Source organism: Equus caballus, chromosome 7 (assembly GCF_041296265.1).
Source record: "Equus caballus isolate H_3958 breed thoroughbred chromosome 7, TB-T2T, whole genome shotgun sequence".
Taxonomy (NCBI): domain Eukaryota; kingdom Metazoa; phylum Chordata; class Mammalia; order Perissodactyla; family Equidae; genus Equus; species Equus caballus.
Genome location: NC_091690.1, coordinates 62,066,484 through 62,091,039, shown reverse-complemented (window position 1 = coordinate 62,091,039; position 24,556 = coordinate 62,066,484). Strand labels below are relative to the sequence as shown.

Genomic DNA, 24,556 nt, shown 5'->3' with positions numbered 1-24,556 from the left:
CCTGTCCTGTGCATTATAAGATATTTAGAAGCATCTCTGCTTCTAGGCACCAGGAGCATCCCCTTCAGTTGTGACAAATGTCTCCTTAGGGGAAGGGGATCAGTCTCCTCCCTTGCCTCTTTGAAAACCACTGTTCTATGGTATTCCCATCACCACAGCGGAGTGAAATCCTAGGCATACTCTCTCACAGACTAATAACACCTGCCAATGTGAAAACCTGAGGGTTGCAGAAACTAGCACAAAAAATGAGCAGAGTGTCAGATTTATCTTAGCTGCTTAAGGAAAATTAAACATGAGTTTATCTAAAAACCACACTGAAATGCTATGTTTTTCCTCCTGTCAGTCAAGAGTAAGGAATGACAGTCAACTTTGTGTTTCTTTGCTTTTATCAAGGTTTTGCTTCCAGTATTATCACCTTATTTACAACTTCTGAAAGCTACCACTGATAGTTTACCTCTTTATCTAGCACTGTAGGTTGGTTATATTTGTGGCTTTTTCTTTTTAAAGAATAAACTACATTAAATTTTAATGAAGGTGAAAAATACATATAAGCCTGAAATTCTTTCGAATGAATGATGATGATCTTAAGTAAACACAGTCCTGATAAAAGTAGAAACTATTATCCTAGTTAAGATCAAAATGCTTCAAGTTACACTGAAGCTAGCATATCCAAACATTTGTAATGACTGTACACTGGTTACAATGAATTAGAAAGTAACTGAGTAACATGTAACGTTATGTCCTAAAGTAATCTGATTTCAGATAATACTTCTGGAAATAATCTTTGAAACTTACAAACTACAAATAAAATCATCAATGTGGTGCTCTAACAGTGAATAATCAGAAAACTAAACTTCCAGCAAGGGGAACAGCTAAGAAAATAAATATAAAGAATACAGAACATGGAAATGCTTATGGTGTGACATTATATTAAAAAACTAAATATAATATTTTATCCGGATTATGATTATAGCTATAAAAAATACTTTTGGACAAGGACTAGACGGGAACACCAAAATGTGCAAACAGATCTGTTACAATGATAAAGTTGTGGTTAAATTTCTGTTTTAATTCTGAACTTTAATGACACTCTACTGGTATCTGTCAAAGATGACAACAGAGTCTCATGACTGAAAAACCCAAAATAATGAGTAAAGCGATGGATGTCAGAAAGTCATTATGCTCAGCAGTCTAATACCAATGACTAAAGTCCCTCCCCATTTCTATAAGAGCTATCTCCCAGCGCAGTGGGCAGCATTTTTCTAAGGCATACACCAATGTAGATTCACCTAGTTTCCATTCAAATGTTCTTTTAACATAATTTTACAAGTAAGTATACTGGGCTGAGGAAATCATATAAGGTGAGAACTCAAATATTAGTTGCTAGTCTATCATGGAAAACAAGATGATTCCCTCTAAACAGTAAACTGCAAAAGCTTACACGTCTTATTTGTTCCCCTTTTGGGCAACGAAGACTTCAGACACACCTCTCTGCTGAAGAAGGTATTCTTCAATCGGTCCCTCTCAGCAAAATGCCATCTTAGTCCTCAATATCACAGCCTTGAACTAGGCAAAGTGCTTCCACAGTCAACTATATGAGATCAGACAGAAATCTGATTGGGCTCTAATAAAAAAAGCAAATGGATATAGACAAACAAGGCCTGCAAAGATCAGTGCTGCTTATAGAACCCACCTCTAGGCATTAATCTTTGCTTCTTGATCCCATTAGTAAAGTCCTCTGTGCAGTGACTCGCTTTCTGATTTCTGGCCTACAAGTCATCTTTCCTCAAACTGCAAGGTCTACAAATATATTTCTGCTTAGGCATCTTGCCCTTTTTACCTATATTAATATATTCAGTTGTTGAAGCCATTCCTGAGGTTTCAGTGGGAGAAGCAAGCTGAATAATCAGTCAACACACCCATATACTTGTTAACCAAACATTCTGCTTACCTCATTTCCATACACCATCAAATGATGAGTTGTAATGAGAGATTTGAAGACCACCACCCAACTACTGTTAGTAGTTCTTTCAAATAAACTGTCTGCCAACTGTGGGATGTTCACATTCATTTCATTTGTGCACTGAATCAAGTCTGCAATAGGAAAAGAAAAGTATTAGTTTACTCTCTGGCTTTAATTTGTTGTTAATGCCAGATTTGCATACAACAGGGAAAAGATCTAACAGAGTACGGCTACAATAGATACTTTTGGAGAAGTTAAAAATTTCTCATGAGAACAATTGAGACCACTATGATCTACCTGAAAGGTAAACAGAGTATTGATTAGGATCACATAAATGATCAAAAATACCAAAAAGCAAATCAAACTCCCTCACGAAGTAATTCACCCTCAAGTATTTTATTTATCTCAAAAGAAATTGTTTCAAGGTACCGAGGAACTTTTCAGTTCTCTTACTATCCATAAACTTTCAGAGTTGCAATATCAGTATTATTCATCCCTATCTTTTCAACAAACTTCGAAAATAAAATCATACATATGGAAGCATGAACAAACTGAAGGTCAAACTTCTTTTATTAACATCCTCCCTAGAATGCTGTGCTTGTACTAACTGCAAGACAACAGAGCAGATACGTGGTTCGTGAGTGCGTAGGATCTCAGTTTGTTAATAGAAAATAATTCTCATGCTTCTCTCCCTTCAGTTCTGAGCTAGCTCAGATATGAATTGATATCAACTAGCTAACACTGACAAACAAAACTGAAAATGAAGTTCTTATTCCATGGATTTCCAAATAAGAAATGATTCAAGAACTCTACTCAATATTACTCTGAAAACAGTTAAAACAATGTAAGTTTCAATTTTATATTTCAAACTGGAAAGCATTACTATAAAACAGTGTAATATACAATTGTTTCAGCACCAAAACTGAAAAAAAAGCTCTTAATAGATCTCAGAGTTTCACCTCCAATCTTTTTAAGATATATTACTGGCAAATTCAATGAAGAAAATACAAAATATGATCCGATTTAGAGAATTAATAGAGAGGAAGATCAAGAAATTAGTTTTTTTAAAGCATGTAAAACAAAATGTATAAATATCCCAGTTACAACTACCACAAAGGGAAAAAAAATTAAAGTTATTCATGACTCACTAGCAGTTTGTTGACTTTTAATCTTCAGTGCATAATGATTACATGTGAATTCAAGTGACCTAACTTTGGCCTTGATTGCTAGCAAGAAACATCAATGTAACTATGACCACTTATCTGCTTACCATCTTTCAAAAATATCTATTAGGTCCAATCATTATACAAAGTAACATTTGATAAGCAAGAGCATTTTAGATAAGCAGTCACCCTGGCCAACAATGCTTAAAGAACAAAGCACAAACAGTTGGACACAGCCCATGGAACAGGAGAATGACACAAGACTTTCACAATTCAGACTACTTGCAACAAAAATTAAATAGTACATTCAACTTGGGTATGATTCAATTTCTGATAGTAAAAAATAGAATTTGATCTCTGCCTTCTCTGAATCTTCTTGAATAGTACACTTTCTACCTATCCTATGGCACTGAATATATTGTATTTGCCTTATTCCCAAAGCTAAGTTTTCTCTGCCTCTCAAAATAAAATCTAGTGAGGGCAAGGCCTATCTATGTTTTGCTCATTTTACATCCTTTAAAACTTCAAGCACAGTGGTCAACCTCTGAACTTAATTATAAATAGAAGTTATAGTCCTAGCTTCTTTTTTTTTACTCTATTTATCTTTATACATCTATGTTTTTCTATGTCCTTCCAGAAACTGTCTTGATAAACTATTCAGTTCTTAAATGTAATAGTTACTTCCTCACAGTTATCAATAATCATTTCACTCTTCAGAATCTTACTTTTTTCGTTTTCAAAATTGAACCTGTCACAAAACTTCTCGCTATGATATTGCCCCAAAGGTGCTCCTTTATGTGTGTGTTTATATACACGACCTAGAGCCAATCAGTAACCAAGTCTCCTAAACCTCCAGCAATTCCACCTTCTCTCCATTCCACTATCACTGTCAAAGCTAGAATTCAGGTCCTATTTATTTCTTAACCAGGGGATAACCATTTCTGGGAGCACTTGGAAATTGGGGAGGGAGATTATCAGGCTCTCAGAAGGGTTTTACTGGCATTTAATGTTAAGGATGAGTAACGGTCCTGCAATGCACAATTGCAATGCACAATCAGCACTCCACAGTTAAAAACTGCCCCACCCAAAATTGTCCCCACTAAGAAATGCTGGACTGACTGGCCTCTTCACTTCTAACACCTCATTTGAGGTCTCTTGCCCATTCTTCAAAACGAATGAAGTTTTCCCCTCACAAACTAAGGTACCCTCCACACAATTACTAAAGCTGACATATAATTCTAAATTCCAGAGTTATTCTACACTATAATTATTTGCTTCCAAATCATTCTCTTCTACTGGACTGAGAGACCTTAAAAGGAGTCTGCAAACATTTTTGTTAGCAATTTGCACACTCTTCATCGCGAAGGTAAGTAAATTGCTAGATTTGTCAGAAACTCAGATCTTAAATGAAGCCAAAGGTATAGATGTCAGTTTCACCAACTATAGTATTTTATATATAATATTAGAATAGGTACATTCTATCCATGCCATATTCCCTTTGTGATCAGCTCTCCCCTCTGCATCCCATTGCTTCAGTTATACTGACACCTCCTTTGCAATGCCTCTCACAAGTAAGTACTCATACCTCAGGTGCTCAGCACTTGCTGTTCCCTCTGCCTAGAATACTCTTCTCCTAGAATCTACACTCCTTGCTCCCCTGCTTTATTCCCATAGATCTTTGCTTAAATGTCACCTTATCAGATGAACGTCTCTGAGTGTTCATAAAAATTAACAAAGGCTTAAGGCACTCCTCTACCTCCAAACCCTCACTACCCTTACTCTGCTTTATTTCTCTCCAAAACACTTATCATCACCTAACACCTTATTTGTTTAACGTCTTTCTCTCCCAATTAAACCTAAGTTCCATGTGGGCAGGGCTCTGTTTTGTACCCTGCTATATCCCCAAAGGCCTAGAATAGTGCCTCGCATACAGTGGTCACTCATACTTTTTGAATAAATAAATTTATTTTAGTATGCATATGCACAGTCTTAACATGACTTTTTAAAAAGCATCCAAAAGAGTGTTTTTTACATAGACCAAATAACAATCCATAAGTATTTGCAAAACTTGCTATTCCCAAAAGGTTGAAATACAAATCAGACCCCATTACATGTGAAAATTCTCAAATTTAAACTTAAAAGGGATCTTTTATAGTGCTTGTCTATTGTAATGTTTATGAAAACTCTAGCATGCTTTAGAAATGATCAAATAAAAACTGAAGGATAACTCCAGAGGCTAAAATATAACACTGTACATATAATAGGTAAAATGAAATAAGAATTCATGCTGAGATCATGAATCCAGAGTAGAGATTATGAAGAGATTATGAACCCAAAGTAGACCAAATGCAAAGCCAAAGTTATACAAATATCACTTGGAGGAAAAAATACTGAATAGTTACAGAAACTCTGCAAAATATACCTCCCTATAGTAATTGAAGTTGACCAGTCATCTTCACCACACAGTAGTTTTTCCTGTATACAATGTTTCTACTCCAGTAGTAACTTGAAAATGCTTCCAAGTCTGAGCTCCAATAACTCAGGAAGGAAAATGTTTTCCCCACCTCTGATTAACCAAAAGCAACTCGTTCCAAACAAAAGTCAAGCATATCACAGAAATCTTGATGGCTATTGCTTTTCCCATTCTCAATTCAGGAGACCTCATTTCTTTAAAAAGCACAAACTTGGTACTAAATTTCCTTTACCAAGCAAAAGGGTTCCAAAGTAGAAACACATGTTGTATTTTCTTTTAGTTATTTACCTTAAGAATATAAAAACTGAAATACCTTCTTGAATGTTACATTATTAACAATTTCTAAACCTCACACTCAAAAAAATAACTACTACATGGCATATAGGTTCTTTGCTTTAGGTATAGGTGAGAATTCATGAGGATTTCTTGTATTTAAGGGCAGGAAGAAAACAGGCCTACCATGGAAATGAAGAGCATTTTTCCAAAGAGACAGTGGAAGGAACCACTCCCTACTATAGAAAAAAAATGCTCTCACTTTTATTATTTAATATGCCCCGCTTCCCCCAACAAACAATGTCTCGGGTAGATAAAGTAAATGTTAATTGTATTAACACAAGTAAGGCACTTGGCCATAGGTAATAAGAGCACAGGAGCTCACTACTAAGTGAGAAGATTTATGAATAGAATTAATTTTTCATAAAAGATAAGGGTACTTGGACACATATACCAAGTGGATACCCAAATAGCCAATTTAACGTGAATCTTAAACTTCTAATTTAAAACAAAAACAGTAAGAAAAGTAGTGAAATGCAAAACAGCATTTTCACATTCAGGGGAAAATGTTCAGCCAAGTAAAAATAATTTACAAGTAACCAGTTACCCGATGGCTTCATTCATCAGCCACAAGCCTGTATAGACTTGCCTAGGCAGAGTTCACCAACTTTAGAAACTCAGAGCACTTATGGTTCACTTCTACAGCAAGTCAGGCAACCCAGCCAGTGGCAGGCACCATCAGCAGAATGTCGAGACGTCGAGTTTCCATCTAAACAGACACTCACACTAGGCTATATCAAAATTATGCTGATACCAAAGTAGATTTTCTAATAAATGAGCTTGGCTAAAAACAACTATTAGTTTTTTTTAAAAACCACAATACATCATAATCATTTAGCCAAATGCTACTATCTCTTTCAAAAACGTTACATCAAAAGATACTCTTTTTGCAATTGCCTTCAGAACTGATTTTAGTAACAAAGACTGATTTCTTCAATCATCTAGAAAATTGAAGCTATATTCAATTTGGAAGGCAAATTAAGTGGTTCATCAATTGTTGCTTCACTGATCAGACCTCTGAAATTTTTCCTGGGTAGGAGTACAAATAAGAGGAACAAATATTCACCAAGAAACAGTAATCAGAGAATAAGAAAATAGTTTCTAATTTGTTGATATAAAGTATCAGCAACATTTTTTTCATTTAGCAAAAATTTTAAAGCATTTAGAAAACATGCAAGTTGAAATCAGTCTTAAGCCAAATGAAATACACACACAGAGGCACATCTGCCCTTGTCCCAAGTGTCAAATGTCTGAGAAAGAGGATGAACAGTCTTCTATGTTACTCCATTGAATTTTTGTGTAAGGTGTCACAAATTATGTTCCAAATTAAGATGTAACTGTTACAATTGTATCTTTAAAGTTTGTGGGGTTCTCTGTAAGAAACATATTATACTTTTACATAATTTCCATTAGAATTAATCCAAAAAAAAGTCTTCACAAACTGATTTATACCTTAAGAAATAAATCTAATCAACACACTAATTGGATGTTAAGGTAAAAACTGGGAAAAGACTCTCAGAATACAATGCTCAGTACAAGTAACAAGGATTGAGTTAATCTGAAAGAGGAGAGAAGGGGGCATTCAAAGTATTAAAAAAAAAATGACAAGGCTGGCCCAGTGGAGTACTGGTTGAGTTCATGTGCTCCACTTTGGTGGCCCAGGGTTCACGAGTTCAGATCCTGGGTGTAGACCTTTACATTGTTCATCAAGCCATGCTGTGGTGGCATCCCACAGATAAAATAGAGAAAGACTGGCACAAATGTTAGCTTAGGGACAATCTTCCTAAGCAAAAAGAGGAAGATTGGTAACAGATGTTAGCTCAGGGACAATCTTTCTCATAAAATAAAAAATAACATAGATTTAGGAAGTATTCCTAGGGATATACCACACAATTCTCAAATGGTGAGTGTCTTCAGAACACTTCAAAAAGCAACAAGAAAGGACTGACCTCTTTCTTATCTGTAGCAGAAAAAAAAGTGGAACTAAAGAGGGAATACCTAAAAGAAGAAAGAATTCAGATGGAGCTAGGTAAACAAAGCTACCCCTAAGGTACTCTACATTAATATCTAGCTGAAATTTAGCCTCTTAGGTCATAGCTGAACACAAAGCAAGTTTGCTGAATTGTCCATACTTTAATTTTAAAAGTGCAAAAGGAATTGTTTTAGTTAATGGAATCATTATGTAATTGCCCTAAAATTTTCATCAACACACAAAGAATCTTTTCCAAATCAGCCCAACCTACTGTCTCTTAAAATTATCTATTATTTATGCATTTGCCTCTTCACCCACAAATCTCTTATAAACACATAAAATCTTAGAACAAGAGCAGAAGAAAGTTTAAGTTATGAAAATGCTCTATAGAAAAACACACACTCTTGGAATACTCTCAGAATTCACTGTCACTGACTTATGTTTTCAAGTGAAAGGGTTGTTCTTCTTTTTTCCTATTATCAAAACGTTTTAGCCTACTATGTAAGCATTCTTAATATAAAAAACTCTGAAAACCTAGAGTTTCTCCTTGGTGTTCTGGTGTATTCTGAATTCCTACCACTGGATGGCAGACTACAATAGGATCTGGCAAGAAGAGAGAGGTTCAGGCTTATCTATAAAACAAACTACTTAATTTTGAGATTGTTTCGGAGTCCATTGTAGTACTCCAAAATGGTGATTTCCAAACTCAGACACCCTAGTCCCATCCCAGATTCAAAATAAGGATCTTAGGGGTGAGGAGAACCGTATTTTGGTAAGCACTACCTCAAAAGTAACTATTACTTCTATGTTAATTTTAATTTACCAGAAAATTTAAGAGGATAAAAAGTTATTTAAATATAATAAAAATGTATCACTTAATATAAGAATTAAAAAGTTTATTAAACTGAATAGTAAAACAAAATGAAATCATTACAGTGCTCCAATATAAAAAAATAACATTTTGATGGTATAAACACAAGGTGCCCTATTTCCCTTCTTTGAAGATGTGAGGTTTCAGAATTACAATCCTACCTGTAGGAAAGAAAACATATTAAATATCACGTAAATTTACAAATAAATTCTCTTTTTATATATTACATGCTAAGAACTTACTAATAGTTCATTAGATACAACCAGGATACTCAAAAACAATCTAATACTGGATCAGAAACACACAAAACCTGATTTCTTAAGCAAATTAGAATGTCAACTAACAATGCATTGTAATTACTGTACTTACCTCCACCAATGGTGTAAACCAAACAGTCCAGGGGGAGGGGAGGCAGAAAAAATGAAAAGAATTCTTTCATTTCAATAGGACCAGGAAAAAGGAACTAATGCTTGAGGGGCTCTAGTGCAGATCAGAGTACTCTAAAGGAAAAGAAATTATCTGGAGAGGTTTAAAGGAACTGGGACTAAGTCTGGAGAGAAGTATGTTACTAGTAGGGGGTGATCAAGTGTCCTGGTTTTCCTGGAACAGTCCTGGTTTACACCTGTTGTCCCAGTGCTCCATTCAGATAGCATACCCTTTCACTCTCAAAAGTGACCCAGTTTGGAATATAAATTATATGTCACCCTAGTTATAACTGACCTAATAAAAGTCTACATGTAGCTAAGGAATTAATACACTACCACCACCTACTCCTGGTGTATTTGCATTTTTCTCTCTATGAGTGCTCTTTTCTGGTTCTTCCCCAGCATTCCTAAAACACAAACATCCTTCCATTCTATCCATTTTGTCCCCTCACCCCAAGCACTTTGGTGTTAAGTACTTCTTAACATTAATCTCTGGTTCTATTTTTTTCACCCTGAGAAAATCATTTAATCTCCTAACTTCAACAAAAACCTCTATGCAAATGATTATCAAATTTCTTCTCTGAAAATCAATCTGAAGTTTTCTGAGGCGTTCAAGATATTAGAAATTTTCACCTCTATGTCCAAAAAATATCTCACGCTTAAAAAACAGGAGTATAATCTGAACTGTAGCCTGACCGTCCCATTTTTGTTTTAAGCAATCAAGACTTATTCTTTACTTTATTAAAATAAATTCAAGAATCAGGGGGCTGGCCCCGTGGCCGAGTGGTTAAGTTCGCGCGCTCCGCTGCAGGCGGCCCAGTGTTTCATCGGTTCGAATCCTGGGTGCGGACATGGCACTGCTCATCAAACCACGCTGAGGCAGCGTCCCACATGCCACAACTAGGAGGACCCACAACGAAGAATATACAACTATGTACTAGGGGGCTTTGGGGAGAAAAATGAAAAAAATAAAATCTTTAAAAAATAAATAAATAAATAAATTCAAGAATCTTCTGTTTTCTTATATCTTCCACAATGTGCAACATGGTGCCTTGTACATGGGTTGATATGATGGCATAAATATTTACAGATGAAACGAAAGCCCATTTCTCCACTCGTAAAACCCAGGGGGGAGAAGAGAGAATAACAGGCAAAAAGTCCTTCCCAGAGGTAGGTTAATGTTATTCTCTAACAGCCAAGCCCATAACTAAAAAGTAGGAATCCAAAAGAATTTTCATGGCTTCTCTTAACAACTTAAATTCTGCCTAGTCAAAGAGACTAATGGATTGCGGTTAGCCTCTGCCAGAGTCTACCTCACCCAGAAAACACCATTCACGTTCCTGATGCAATTAGAACAAGAGAATCTTTATAATCCATCTTCCCACAGCTTTGCAAACCTCAGGATGAACAAACAGAAATTCCTTTTCTTCTATAATATTCACTGCATGCTATACTATGCCAAGTAAGTCTTAAGAGTTAGAAATACACAATAATGGACAAAGTTCCTGCCATCAAGAAGTTTACGTACCAGTGGAGAAAGACAATCAGTAAACAAATGAACAAATATATGTCCAATGGTGCTAAGTGCTAAGAGTTTCTTAGCCCTTAAGAAAGATGGGGCAAGTGTTTCGGGGAGGTTGCTATTTATACATGATAATCAGGAGTCTGGGATAAAGAGACTTTTGAAAATTACAGTAACAATGGCAGTGTGTCAGCAGTGGCCTGGAGGCCTATGAAACTGACCACCATGATGAACTACCATCTTCCCCATAGTGGGGAAGTATGGAGACATCCCATTCATTCTACACCACACATGTCTGTTTCACCCTTGTCAAACAAGTCATGTTGAACACAATCTTCTCTTGTTGATTCTGCAAAGCCTTTAGTTTTATGTAGACAGTAAGTAGAGACAGTGGGAATCTTATTCATTCACACACTGCACAACTAAATCAAAGCAATCTGTTTACCTTAAGTGAGTCAAAACTACACACCAGTCATCCTCTATAGTTCATTAACTGCCAGACCTGTGGCAAGGAGCCATCAAGAGACCCTTCTAAACCACTGAGTAACAAGTGAAAGTCATTTCTGAAAAATTTTTTCAACCCGCTGTAAACAGTAAAGACACATGTAGCCAGGAACAGTAAGCACCAAATAATACCCTGCCTACATGGCTTTAAATTTGGAAATAAGGCTCTATAAGTGGAAAACGTGAGCAATTAATCACCATAAAATAAAGTCAATCATTTTCCTAATAAGTTTACACTTAAGCCTTTAAGTTTCTACAAGAAGAAATAATCACTAGGAGTACTTCAACAAAAAACATCTCCATCCTCACACCTTTCATAACCATACAACTGTTCTTATAAAATTCCATACCATCCATGTTTGCCTATTTCTCAGCGTTAAAAAAAAAAACTGATAATTTCATTCCCCTGCTTCTAAGTTACCAACTACAATAACATTAATAATAAAAGACTAAGAATAAAAACAGTTGATTCTTTCATGCAAGTATCTATCTATATTTAGGTAGATAATATCACATATTTCCAAAATCCACATTCTATATGTGGATGGATATCTGAAGAGTCCCTTAAATTTCTAAGACAATGTACAGTCATCACTTAATGACAAGGATATGTTCTGAAAAATGTGTCACTAGGCAATTTCATCGTTGTGCAAACATCAGAGTGTACTTATACAAACCTAGATGGTTTAGCCTACTATACATCTAGGCTATAGGGTACAGCCTATTGCTCCTAGGCTGCAAATTTGTACATCATATTACTATACTGAACACTGTAAGCAACTGTAACACAAAGGTAAATATTTGTGTATCTAAACATATCTAAACATAGACAAGTACAGTAAAAATATGATATAAAAGATAAAAAATGGTACACCTGTATAGGGCACTTACCGTGAATGGAGTGTGCAGGACTGGAAGTTGCTCTGGGTGAATCAGTGAGTGGGTGGTGACTAAATGCAAAGGCCTAGGGCATTACCATACACTACTGGAGACTTTATAAATACTGTACACTTAGGCTACACTAAATTTATAAAAATATTTTTTTCTTTCTTCAATAATAAATTACCCTTAGCTTACTGTAACATTTTTAGGTCATAAACTTTTTAATTTTTTTAACTTTTTGACTCCTTTGTAATAACAGTTTAAAACACAAATACACTGTACAGTTGTACAAAAACATTTTCTTTATCCTATTCTATAACTTTTTTCTATTTTTTTTTATACTTTTTAAGCTTTTACGTTAAAAACTGAGACAGAAACACAAACATTAGCCTAGGACGACACAGGGTCAGACTCATCAACATCACTGTCTTCCATCTCCACATCTTGTCCCACTAGAAGGTCTTGAGAGGCAGTAACACACATGCAGCTGTCATCTCCTATAACAATGTCCTCTTCTGGAATACCTCCTTAAGGACCTGCCTGAGGCTCTTATTGATGTCACTCTTTTCAGAAATATGTCCATGGTGGTTTGCTTCATTTGTTTCTTTTTGTCATCACAGATTTGCATGTAAGCAGATAATGCACCAAGAACATTCCTCTCTGTTAATGAAAACCTTTTGGTGTTAGGGTCCATGTTTTCAAACCTTTTAAGGAACTTGTTGAGGTCTGCAGAAGTTTCTGCTAAACTCTTCACTGTGAATTTTCTTGGGGATGGTTCTTCTTCTTCTTCTCCTGCAGTTTCCGTTTCTCTTACCTCTTCCTTAGCTATGCGTTCCTGTTCCAGTTCCGACAACTCTTCATTAGTCAATTCCTCAGGAATTACCTCTTAGAGCTGCTCAATGTCATACTCATCCACATCCAGGTTAAAGCTGTTTGTCATCTCAACCACAGCTTTGTTGATTTTTGCAACCTCCTCATCCTCGGCAAATCTTCTGAAGTCATGGACAAACTTGTTGAGTGTCTTCTTCCAGATGCCATTCATATACTCCTTGGTGACATCATGTCAAGCCCAAGCAAGGCTCTTGATGCAGTCACAGATGTTGTAATCCTTCCAGAATTCCATCAGTGTCTTCTTCAATTGCAGCAATAGCCTGGACAAAGGTCCTCCTAAGGTAGTAGGCTTTAGAAGCTGCAATAACTCCTTGATCCATTGTTGGATCAAAGACATGGTATTTGGAGGGAGAAACACTGCTTTGATATTGGGATAAAGATCCCCAATAAGAGGAGGACATCTGGGAGCATTATCAACAATAAGCAAAATCTTGAAAGGTATGTTATACTCCAAACAGTACTTCTCCATTATGCTGGCAGATCAACTCAGGGGGGGCATCTTCGAAGAGGAGCTGGGTCATCTATGACTACTTCTTGCTCCTGTAATATACTGGCAGTATGTGCTTAGTGGTATGCTTGAAGGCCCTGGGGTTCTCACTGTGCCAGATCACAAGAGTTTCAATTTATAGCTGCAATACTGCCCCCAAGCAAGACTGTTACCCTGTCCTTAAAAGCCTTGAAAGCTGGCATTGACTTAGGCCTCCTTATGAATGAATGCTTTCAGGCGTCTGTTCCTAGAATAGGGAGGTTTCATTCATATTGAATATTTGCTCTGGCAAGTAATTTTCCTCCACAATCAGCTTATCTAGAGTTTCCAAAAATTCTTCAGCTGCCTTCACATCAGCACTCACAGGCTCACCACTCACTTTCATATTACGCAATGAATAATCACTCTTGAATTGGTTAAACCACCAGAGCTAGGAGTAAGTTCAACATTGTAGCCAGGTCCAGCCTTTTCTTTCAATGTCACAAACAAACTTTTCACTTTGGCTGCAATTGTCATGGTGCTGAGAGGGATATGCTTCTGTGTCTGGTCTTCAATTCAGGTCATTAGAATGTTCTCCATGTCTGATATAGGTCCTTCTCAAATTTTTATTAGTCTTGTTGCCTTCAATGAAGCAGATCCTTTAGCGGCTTCCATCACTGTTCTTGTTCTTCAAGAGCACAGTTATGGTGGAATGGGACATGACTGACTGGCAACTGATCACCATGACTGATTTTCCACCTTCGAAGTCCTTAATCACATTTAATTTCGTTTCCAGGTCAATCACTTGATGTGGCCTCTTATTGACAAAATTAGCAATATGCTTATGGGCTATGATGAGCAAAACACTGGGATTAAATCAAGCACAAGAGAAAATGATGCAGTCAAAAGATGTGGTAAAAACTAGATGTATGAGGCTGCTGCCAATGCAACATGGCATACTGTTTTACAGCAAACTTTTTTTTATTAAGTAGAAAGAGTACACTCTAAAGTAATGATAAAAAAGTACAGGAGAGTAAATATATAAACCAGTAATATAGTCACTTATTATTATCATCAAATATTATGTACTACACATAATTGTATGTGCTATATTTTTATACGACTGCAGTGCAGGTTTACACCAGCATCACCACAAACACGTGAGTAATGCATTGCACTACGATGTTATGATGGCTACGACATCAGTAGGTGATAGGAATTTTTCAGCTCCATTATAATCTTACGGGAACACCGTCGCACATGCAGTCCCTCATTGACCAAAACATCATTATATGGCGCATGACTGTATCCTTCTCTTGGTTTGTTATGAGAAGGTAATATAAATTTTAAATAGTCTAGACAAGCAGCAAGGAAAAATTTAATCACTTTTTCCCCTTCAATCTACAGTACCAATCTTTCACCAATTTCCCTTTTTGCTATGGTGACAAAAGCTCCCCAAATAAGCCTTCTATCCAACTAAAATGCTACTACTTTGAATATTACGACTTTTCAAGTATCATCCCTCCCTATACTTGACAAATATTGGATTAATTAGCTTTTTCTTTCACTGTTATGTTGGATACCTTCCAGAATCACTGAGGTTGCTAGGTAGGGAGAAGGGGTATCTGTTTTCAGTTCTATTCCTTTAAAGTTCATTTGTCCCCATTATAGCTCTTCTCTGTCATACACTTATTTGATAATCTAAGTGCTATTCATTTCCAATCTCTGCTTCAAACAGTAAGGATGAAGATGCTAATTTCATCATCACTAAAGTTCCGCTTTAGGCTCTCCCACTTTCATGCATGGCGTCATCCATTTCCATGTGCTAGGGCTGTACCATGACCAGATGAAGTGACACCTGAATGAGCAAAGGATCTAGAATCAAATTCCAGCTTCACTATTTACCATTATGACTTCAGGCATGTTAATTATGATTAGCCACTCCGTTTCCATTTTAAAAATAGGAATATTAATAATTAATTTTCACAGTATATTTTAAGACAACATATTTAGAGTACTTTAAAGCACCACTACAAATATTAGTTAATTTTACTTAAGATCATATTTTATTGATGAGTTTTCCCTCATTTTAGTAGACCATTCCTCCATCACTTTTCCAATACAGTATTATGAAACTACCTCAAAGTCAATGATTTCAGCCATATCTTCTTTAGAAGGTTGATAAGACCCAAATTCTTCAACGGGTGTTACCACAGTTACTTGCACTTGATCTTAAGAGTGGCAAAATCTTTGTACATGCAGATTTCTTTATACTTTACAACGCTCTTTCACATCTTAAGTCTTCTGATTATTATAATATCCTTTTGACAAAGCAAGGGATGTTCTGTCATCTCCAATATAAAGATTTAAATACTTGCCTACCTGAAGTACCACAAACTATTGATTGTACCGGAACTAGATTCTTTAAAACAGTAATCTTTCCCCTAGAGAGACGAAGTTATATACGTATTTTCTCTCAATTCTCTCTCTCTTCATTCCAACTGGTTTGAGTCTTGTCATCACCTCTCATTAACCTAAAATTCACAATTCTCTCTTTTTAGCCCTCACAAATCTAATTCCTAGTGAGAGACCAACCACCTCTTGTCTGGTATAGTATATCCTGCTCATTGGCATCATCATCTTCATTCTGGCTACAATGAACTGAAGTTGACAGGATATAAGGAAGGCATCATATTATTCAAACCAAGTTCACAAGGAACAGGTTTCAAGAGTTTTGGGCATCCCCACATCAGAGTGTCTGAGAAACTGCAAATCTTAATTTACAGGGAAGCTTAAAAAAGCCAAGAATGTTACAAAACAAACTAAATCAACTCACCAGATTTTAGGTGAGTAGGGCTTAACACAGATTTAAAATAAGAGGAACACACAAAGCAGTTTTCCAGCCATCTGCCACAGAGATGTAATCGCTCTCAATTCTAAGTAACAGTAGGAGAAGTGAACTTTGTTTTTTTAAAAAAGAAAAGGAAGCATCAAAAGCTACAATGCCTTCTTGGTTGGTCACTGACTAAGTTAGGAAAATATAACTCGATGAAGAAAGCCAAAGAAAAAGCACTTCTAGGTTATGTCTACAAGCCCCAAGACAGGAAGCAGCTTAAGCTTCTCAAAAGGTTTCCATCTCCTGATAGGAAGAAATAGTTTTCTCCCTGCACAGCACCTTCAGGGAGTTAGTCAAGCAGTGTCTCAGCCTCCTGAGCTGCTCTATAAATAGTTTTCTAACTTAGCTGCCAGCTGCAACTCTGTAACTAATTTTTAAGTCAGTACCTATGGTTGTTCTTTATTGCCACTCAACTACGTTATGAGGTGTTTCTGGGATGTGTCGCAGGAGTCACCTAAAAATAATGCCTTGGTCCACTCTAGGTCACCAATTGAAAACAATATTTTACAAGAATATGAAGAATGAAAATGAGGAATTATACTGTACCAAATCTAAAATCTTATATTGAATTAACACCTAACACAATTTCCAAACCTGATAACGAATACACAATTACACAGTACTGTGAAGAAAAGTTACAAAAGCTAATGTTCGGAAAAGAAAAATAAAGGAGGAACTACTGCCTGTTAAATCCTAATTTCTCAGTCAAACAGATGGTTTTACTTCTAAAAAGAAACGTACAAATGGGAATAAGGATAATGTGGTTATATCTTCAAGATCCGAAAACAGAAGACAAAGTGATCATGTAAAGAACAAACCAGATCTCTCCTCCAGTTTCATACCAAAAGATCAAATGCTGCTATGCTATAACCCTGTTGGATATACTGTTTTTAAACACAAATTCATTGCAGAACAATCTACTCAATTTTACCAACAAATCTTCACATTGGCCTTACAAATCAAAACTAGACCAATTCTCCCATATGACAGCTCATCTGAAATAAAGCTAGTAATTGCAATTGGTGAAACTGGTTTTGTTTTCTAGTCACCTAATATAAATGGCTACACCTTTCCAAAATCCTGCCCCTCCCTTTCCAATGTTATCTGAAGCCAGAGAAACTCAGCGGTTAAAAAAAATACCATTCATCCCTTGTAGGCACTTAGGTTGTTTCGAAGTCTTGGCTATCGTGAATAATGGTGCAATGAACATAAGGGTGCAAATATCTTTTTGAATTAGCGTTTTCATGGTCTTTCAATAAATACTCACAAGTAGAACAGCTAGATCATATGGTAGTTCTATTTTTAGTTCTTTGAGGAATCTCTATACTGTTTTCCATAGTGGCTGCACCAGTTTATATTCCCACCAGAAGTATATGAGGGTTTCCTTTTCTCCACATCCTCTCCCAACACTTGTTATTTCTTGTCTTTTAATAACAGCCATTCTGATGGGTATGAAGTGATATCTCATTGTGGTTTTGATTTTCATTTCCCTAATAATTAGTTATTATGAACAGATAAAGACGACGTGGTATATGTATACAATGGAATACCACTCAGTCATAAAAAAGATGAAATCTTGCCATTTGCAACAAGTATAGACCTTGAGGGTATTATGCTAAGCTAAGTAAGTAAGATGGAGAAAGCCAAATACCCTATGATTTTACTCATGTGTAGAATATAAAAAAACACCAACCAACCAAGACTGGTGGTTACCAGAGGGGAAGGGAGGTGGGGGAGGGGAAAAGGGATAAAAGGGCACATTTGTATGGTGACAGATGGCAACTGGACTTTTGGTGATGAACATGATGTAGTCTATATAGAAGATGAACAATGATGATGTACACTTGAAATTTATATAATGCTATAAACCAATATTACGTCAATAAAAAAATTAATGCACCAAAATAAAAGGTACCAATGACTATTAAAACAAGTTCCCTAGGTATGATTATGTATTGAATACAACTAAAGATTATTCTAAACTACATCAATAAGTTGCTTATTTAATTTCAAGTCACAAAAGGTAAAAAAGACAGCCAAAGAGAAAGTTCACACTGTATTTGACAAGTCAACTCAAAACCAGCTACATGTACATGTACTGCAAGTAAAAGCAAATTTTTTTTCCTCTTCTCTTAATGGTTGTCATAGGTACACAGAAGGTTGCAGGCCAAAATGAGTAAGCAGCCATAGTCAGAAAAACAGATGCAGGCTTGCCCTACTGCAGAGTTCTAGCAATAGTAAGTAGATATCTGTAATCCCCATCCACAAAATATATCCATAATATAAACATACTTGGAAGAAATATAGTCCTTTCAATAAGCAAATAAATTAAGGACCTTTGAAACAACAACAATGCTTAGATTTCTATGGTTCTAAGAAATTAAAATAAGGGATAAAAATAAGGTTTGAGGCAATAATTCATAAATTCATCACTTAACCAAATAATTTTAAGATGACATTACTATGCATATGAACAAATGGTGATGGATTAGTGATGCTCCACTGTATACCCACAACTGATCTCCCATTATGACCTACAGCCAACAAATGCAAGACAATTAGCCAGTGTAGACCATTTAGTCTGAGACAATAGTTAAGCCACCACCACCATCACTCTTTTTCAGGTATCAAATCCATACTCCTGGCATGAATAGCATGAACTGATCAAGTGAACCAACTAACTAAAGAGCAAGATCATATCTTACTATTTTTAATATAAAGACTATTTCTATCCAAGAAGAATTTCCTATTTAAAAAATAAAACAAGGGCTGGCCCAGTGGCGCAGGAGTTAAGTTCATGTGCTCTACTTCAGTAGCCCAGGGTTCGCGGGTTCAGATCCTGGGTGCAGACCTACACATCACTTAGCAAGCTATGCAGTGGCAGGCGTCCCATATATAAAATAGCAGAAGATGGGCACAGATGTTAGCTCAGGGCCAATCTTTCTCAGCAAAAAGAGGAGGATTGGTAGTGGATGTTAGCTCAGGGCTAATCCTCCTCAAAAAATAAATTAATTTAAAAAAATTTAAAAATAAGTAAAACAACAAAATACTGTTGATTAAATAGTTCACTAGCCCAGTAGACTAAGTCCATTATCTTCATCAAAGATTTATTAAATATTTACCAGGATCCTATTATGCACCAGGCATTATATTCTAGGTATTGGGCACACCAAGATGAAAAAAGCTGAGTCTGTTTTCAGGAGAGAGAAACATGCACAGGATGCTATGAGTGAAAAAAACGACAAAAGAATACATCTCCGCAGAGAGCTAGGGGAGCAATTTAATTACAACTGCTACCCATGGCTTACCAGGTAAGGCTCATTTGGCCATTTGGCAGTGGGCAAATGGGAGAGAAGGGTCCTGTTCTCCCTCACCAAACAAGGGCATCTAACCCAAACATATATGCCCAAAGGAGGCAAACCTGAAAGGAAGATAAACATCCTCCGGTCAACCTGGCTGAAGTGAAAAATTCAGGAAAGCAAGTATCTGAGATATGGGTGGAAAGGCTAATAGGAAGCCTTTTGTTATTAAGTATTTTTATGTTTTATATTATTCACATATTTTTAATGAAAGAAGAAAATTCACATTTTTGTTGGGCCATTTCCTCTTATTAAACAAATGACATAAAACAATGCTGCTTCTCCCTCCTGATGACAGTAAGATATGCAAGTTCAAACTGTCTTTCAAGTAATGATGTATGGGTAGGTGGGACACACGACAGAGAACGAAGCAAAAGCTTATCACAGAGAAACCGCCTCTAATCTTAGTTTCCAAAGCACCAAGCAAAAACCAAAAAAGCGAGAGGGGCACAAATATAGCATCACACAATAGCAGAGTAGGGAGGGAATTTAGAAAATAAGCAATTTAAGTGAGTAAGGGATTTTCCTAACATCATATGGAGCTGGGCCCAGCAACCCATATTCCGCTTCAGGGCTTATTCCTCTTGAAGCATTTACTCCTCTTGAACAGTTTACTCTAAGGGAGGACAGGAAGCTGCTGTTTCCAAATGTAATCTCGCATATTTACAGAAATTATATTTCTCAAAGAAAGTTTTCCTCCTAACTATATCCCATTCCCTAAAACTTGTCTGTGAGGTATGATTCCCCAGATTGCCTGACTTACACTCAAGGTTCTTTATTATAAGCCACTTAAACATTAAATTTATTTTCTACTTCCTTTTACTAGTAGTGTCTCAATTTATGTAGTTGTACAGGAGAGCTAATGACACTACCTGTTCAGTAGGTTTTTGTAATGATTAACTGTGTTAATGTACATCAAGTGGTCAAGACAGAGAAGACTCCTTACATTTTAGCTATTATCCCCATCATGAAGGTTATGTTCAAACTAAACTGATTTGATCAGATTTTGTATAACACTGAAGACTGAAAAGTTTCCTTAAACTTTTATAAAATCTATCTTCAGATCAAAATTAGGTACTATACATTATATCTGTTTAGAAGACTTTTTCAATGATTCCTGTGCAATCTATAAACTCAGAAATGCTCAAAATTTCAAATATTGCCACTATTAATGCAGTCTAAAATAATCAAGTTAATATAAAAAGGCTGAGGCAGCAAAATCTCATTCTCAGCTTCAAGATCAGCAAAACTCCTTGCCTTCCCCATTTTAACACTGGCAGCAGAAAATAAAGACATAGCACAATTTTGAAAATCAGCTGTAACTATGGTCCAACTTTGCCTACAGTTGCCAAAAGCTACTTGGAGATGAGCAGTATCTAAAGGTCATATGATTAAAATCCATACTCTCTACACAATTGAGATTCAGACAATTGCTCCAACTGTAGAGCATTTCTCCTTACACCCAAGCTGTCCCTCCCTCAGCCCCAAAGCACCCCATTTACCCTCTATAGTTAACAAACTCCTTTGTTGCCCAAACACAGTTCCAGTCTTCCTACCTACAAATGTTTGTTCATGCTCTTCTCTCCACCTGAAATGCCTACTGCTCCTCACTGCTTCTCATTTAAGGTCCAGTTCTCCCCCTTATCAAAAGCAGCATCTCCCTCTCCTCTGATTTTCATTGACATTTGATCTGAACTTATCTCACATTGCCTGGTAATTCAGCTATCTGTATACATCATCTTCCCTACCAGACTGAGGACATGATCAGCGATTTCACTTTTAGATTTCTCAATAATCTCAACACAGTAACTTGCATATATAGGGGACACTCAATATGTAATTGCTAATCAGTATGTTAACTTCCACAAGACTAATAAAGTCTTGTTTAGTAGAGATCCAGCTTTAACAACCTAAGAGTGACTGATAACTAAAGCATCATCTGCAGATAAATAGATGTCAATAGTTAAATAACATAAATCAAACATGCCCCCCTCAAGAATCTTAAGGACTTTAACTGGTTTATGAAACCTTTTCTATTCATATTGACCATCATCATGTGATAAAACAGTTTGTGTTTTAAGTTCACTCATAAATTTGGAACTCAAAAAAACTCGATTTCCAGACAAGCCCACAAAAGCCACAAGATCGGTGTACATGATTTTAATTATTTAGCACCCTTAACTACCAGGTATAACAATATTCAGAGGTCCAATTTCAGGTGCCAAAGCTCATCTAGCCCCTTGCGCAAGTGGCAACCGGATTGTGCGTTCCTTCCTTCCCATGCCTTTCAATAACCCTGTCACAAATTACCTGAGAAAAGCAAAGAGTACTTCCCCAGTTCCATAGCACTGGCATCTAAAGCTAGGAAAACACCTAATAAACAGGAGGGAGGACTCTAAAATGAAGACTCGGGAAGGAGGCCTGAAAACACCAAAATTTATCAAGATAACTCCTGCCACTACAAGACCTTTAAGAGCTCCCTCTCCAGTCTCATCTCCCCTTACTCCCATTAACACTTTGCATTCCACCACACAGTACTACTAAAGTTTTTTCCAAACACATCACAATGCTCTTTCTCGCCTCTATCTCAAGGCCTGTGCTAACCTATTTAGGAGGAACCCCTTTGTCCATCTGGTAAATCACTATTCATCCTTAAAATTCCTATTATCTCTTCTATGAAGCTGCCTCTAACCTCCTTCAAAATTAATTACTCCAGCCCCTACTTTGATACTTTATGACAAAGTATTACGCATTTATCTCACTGTATTACAATTATCTGTGTACACATTTTCATTATTAGATCTCACATTGCTTTTCAGGTAAAAGTCAAGTGTCATTCATCTTCACACTCTTTTCTAGACCTTCATCATTTCCCTTAGGACCCCACTTATAGCTTCTGCCTAGGGTTTTTGTCAGTACTGCTCAATGTTAAACAGAACACAATCTCAGAACTTTTGCCCCATATTCTTGCTCTTAGAGCATGCAAAAGACCTTAGTACAGCTTCCTAGAGAATTTTACTAAAATAATATAAAATAAAAAAAGATTTGCTCTTATAATTTCTTTTCCCACTCAGGTCTTTTCCAAGAAAAAGTCACACAAAATTATGAACTCTCGGGTCTTTAGGTACACAAATGAATTAAGATTTATCTACATTTCACTTTCAAAAGAAAATTAATTTAGATTTTCACAGGCAATTCACACAAGAGTCCTAAGATCAGGAGAAAAAGGGCATAGCTAAAGTAGGCAGTAGGAAGAAGCCAATCAAGGTCAATGCCCACCTCATTCAAAATTGCCTATTAAAGTTATATTCCTCATTTCTATCTTTATCTGCATTTTAAACATTTTCCCGAAGTCCCATAACAAAGCACACAAGTGCTTAGCAAACAAGGCCTTACAGCGTTCTGCTATCAGACGTGGACTATCGCAGGTAACAGAAAGTCTAAAATCAACGACTGCCTGGACTTCCCTTTTGACAATCACACATAAGCAAATAATAATCATAATAATAACAGAAAAGAAAAGTAGAAGAAAACCGAAGATTTGTTAGCTTAAACTCATTCGTTTGAAGTCAAATATATCAATAATAGGCAGGTCATGGAATAAATAATATTTTAGTATGTCAAACTGCCCTAATTTTACATAATCTAACTCTGGAAGTTTACTTTCCAACTTCCATAATTCCTCATGTTTTCAACCAATAAAGAATAAAAATTTACTTGATCATGGAAAGAAAGAAGTTTAAATAACCACTATTTATAGCAAAGACTATTATTCCTACAGCAATCTTCTTCTCTATGTAAAAAACCCTAAAACATTGTTTGATAACACATTAGAAACCCCGTATGAAAATTTCATCCTTCCTTCATTTGTTCAACATCTTTTTATTTCATACTTGCTATATGCTGTATTTAGCACAGTAAAGAACATACACAAGGGCATTCTATAAACAAAATTATAGAAGCCATAAAGACTTATATGAAGAGCGTCATTATAGGGAACTACAAGATACTATGGAAACATATACACTGTTCTGTGTGGACCAAAATAAGTGCTTATCAACACTCATGCAACCATGTATTATCTCTTCACACATGTAAAAGACCATATTGAGAAACTAAAAAATATGTACTTAGATTAATTGGTGCATTGGTCCATGCAGTGAAAGAATGTTTGACTCAAATACTTCCATTTATCGGCCAATGAACTATTCGAAGAAGTACCAGAGACTGCCATCAAGGATGTTTTTTTCTCCCTCACTAACCTCTGTATCCACATTATGCAGAGGTACAGTAGTAGAATGGTACTCCAGGTCAGCTTCAAAAAAGAGAAAAAACTAAAATATCCTTAATTTTCCTTAATACCATCTTGTCTCCTCACATCATATAAAAAAAATTAACTTAAAACTGATCAAACCTAAAAGAGCTAGAAACTATAAAACTTCTAATAGTAGTTTAGGTGTAAATCTGCATAACCTTGAATTAGCCAATAGTTTCTTAGATACTATACCAAAAGCACAAACAATCAAAGAAAAAATAGAAAAATTTAACTTCAAAATTAAAAACTCTGTGCACCAAAGGGCACTATCAAAATAATAGAAAGACAAGCCACAGGATGGGGAGAAAAAACTCTGCAAATCATATAAGGACCTAGTATCCAAAATATGTAAAGAACTCTTCTAACATCCCAAATACATAAAGAATCAAATTTAAAAATGGGCAAAGGATCTGAATAGACATTTTTTCAAAGATATATAGGTCAATAAGCACATAAAAAGATGCCCACCATCATTAGTCACTAGGGAAGCGCAAACCAAAATCATGAGATACCACTTAACA

The 24,556-nt window shown here is 36.1% G+C and overlaps 1 protein-coding gene across 34 annotated transcripts in view; it reads right to left on the bottom strand.

Annotated features, from left to right (window-relative positions):
• PICALM (phosphatidylinositol binding clathrin assembly protein) overlaps positions 1–24,556 on the bottom strand; it is a 103,554-nt gene that overhangs the window by 68,262 nt on the left and 10,736 nt on the right. For all 34 annotated transcript variants that reach the window (XM_070274217.1, XM_070274220.1, XM_070274221.1 and 31 more), the window contains exon 2: positions 1,952–2,094. In XM_070274217.1, coding sequence (XP_070130318.1) covers positions 1,952–2,071 — 120 coding nt within the window. In that variant the 5' untranslated portion in view covers positions 2,072–2,094. The remainder of the gene's footprint in view (positions 1–1,951; positions 2,095–24,556) is intronic.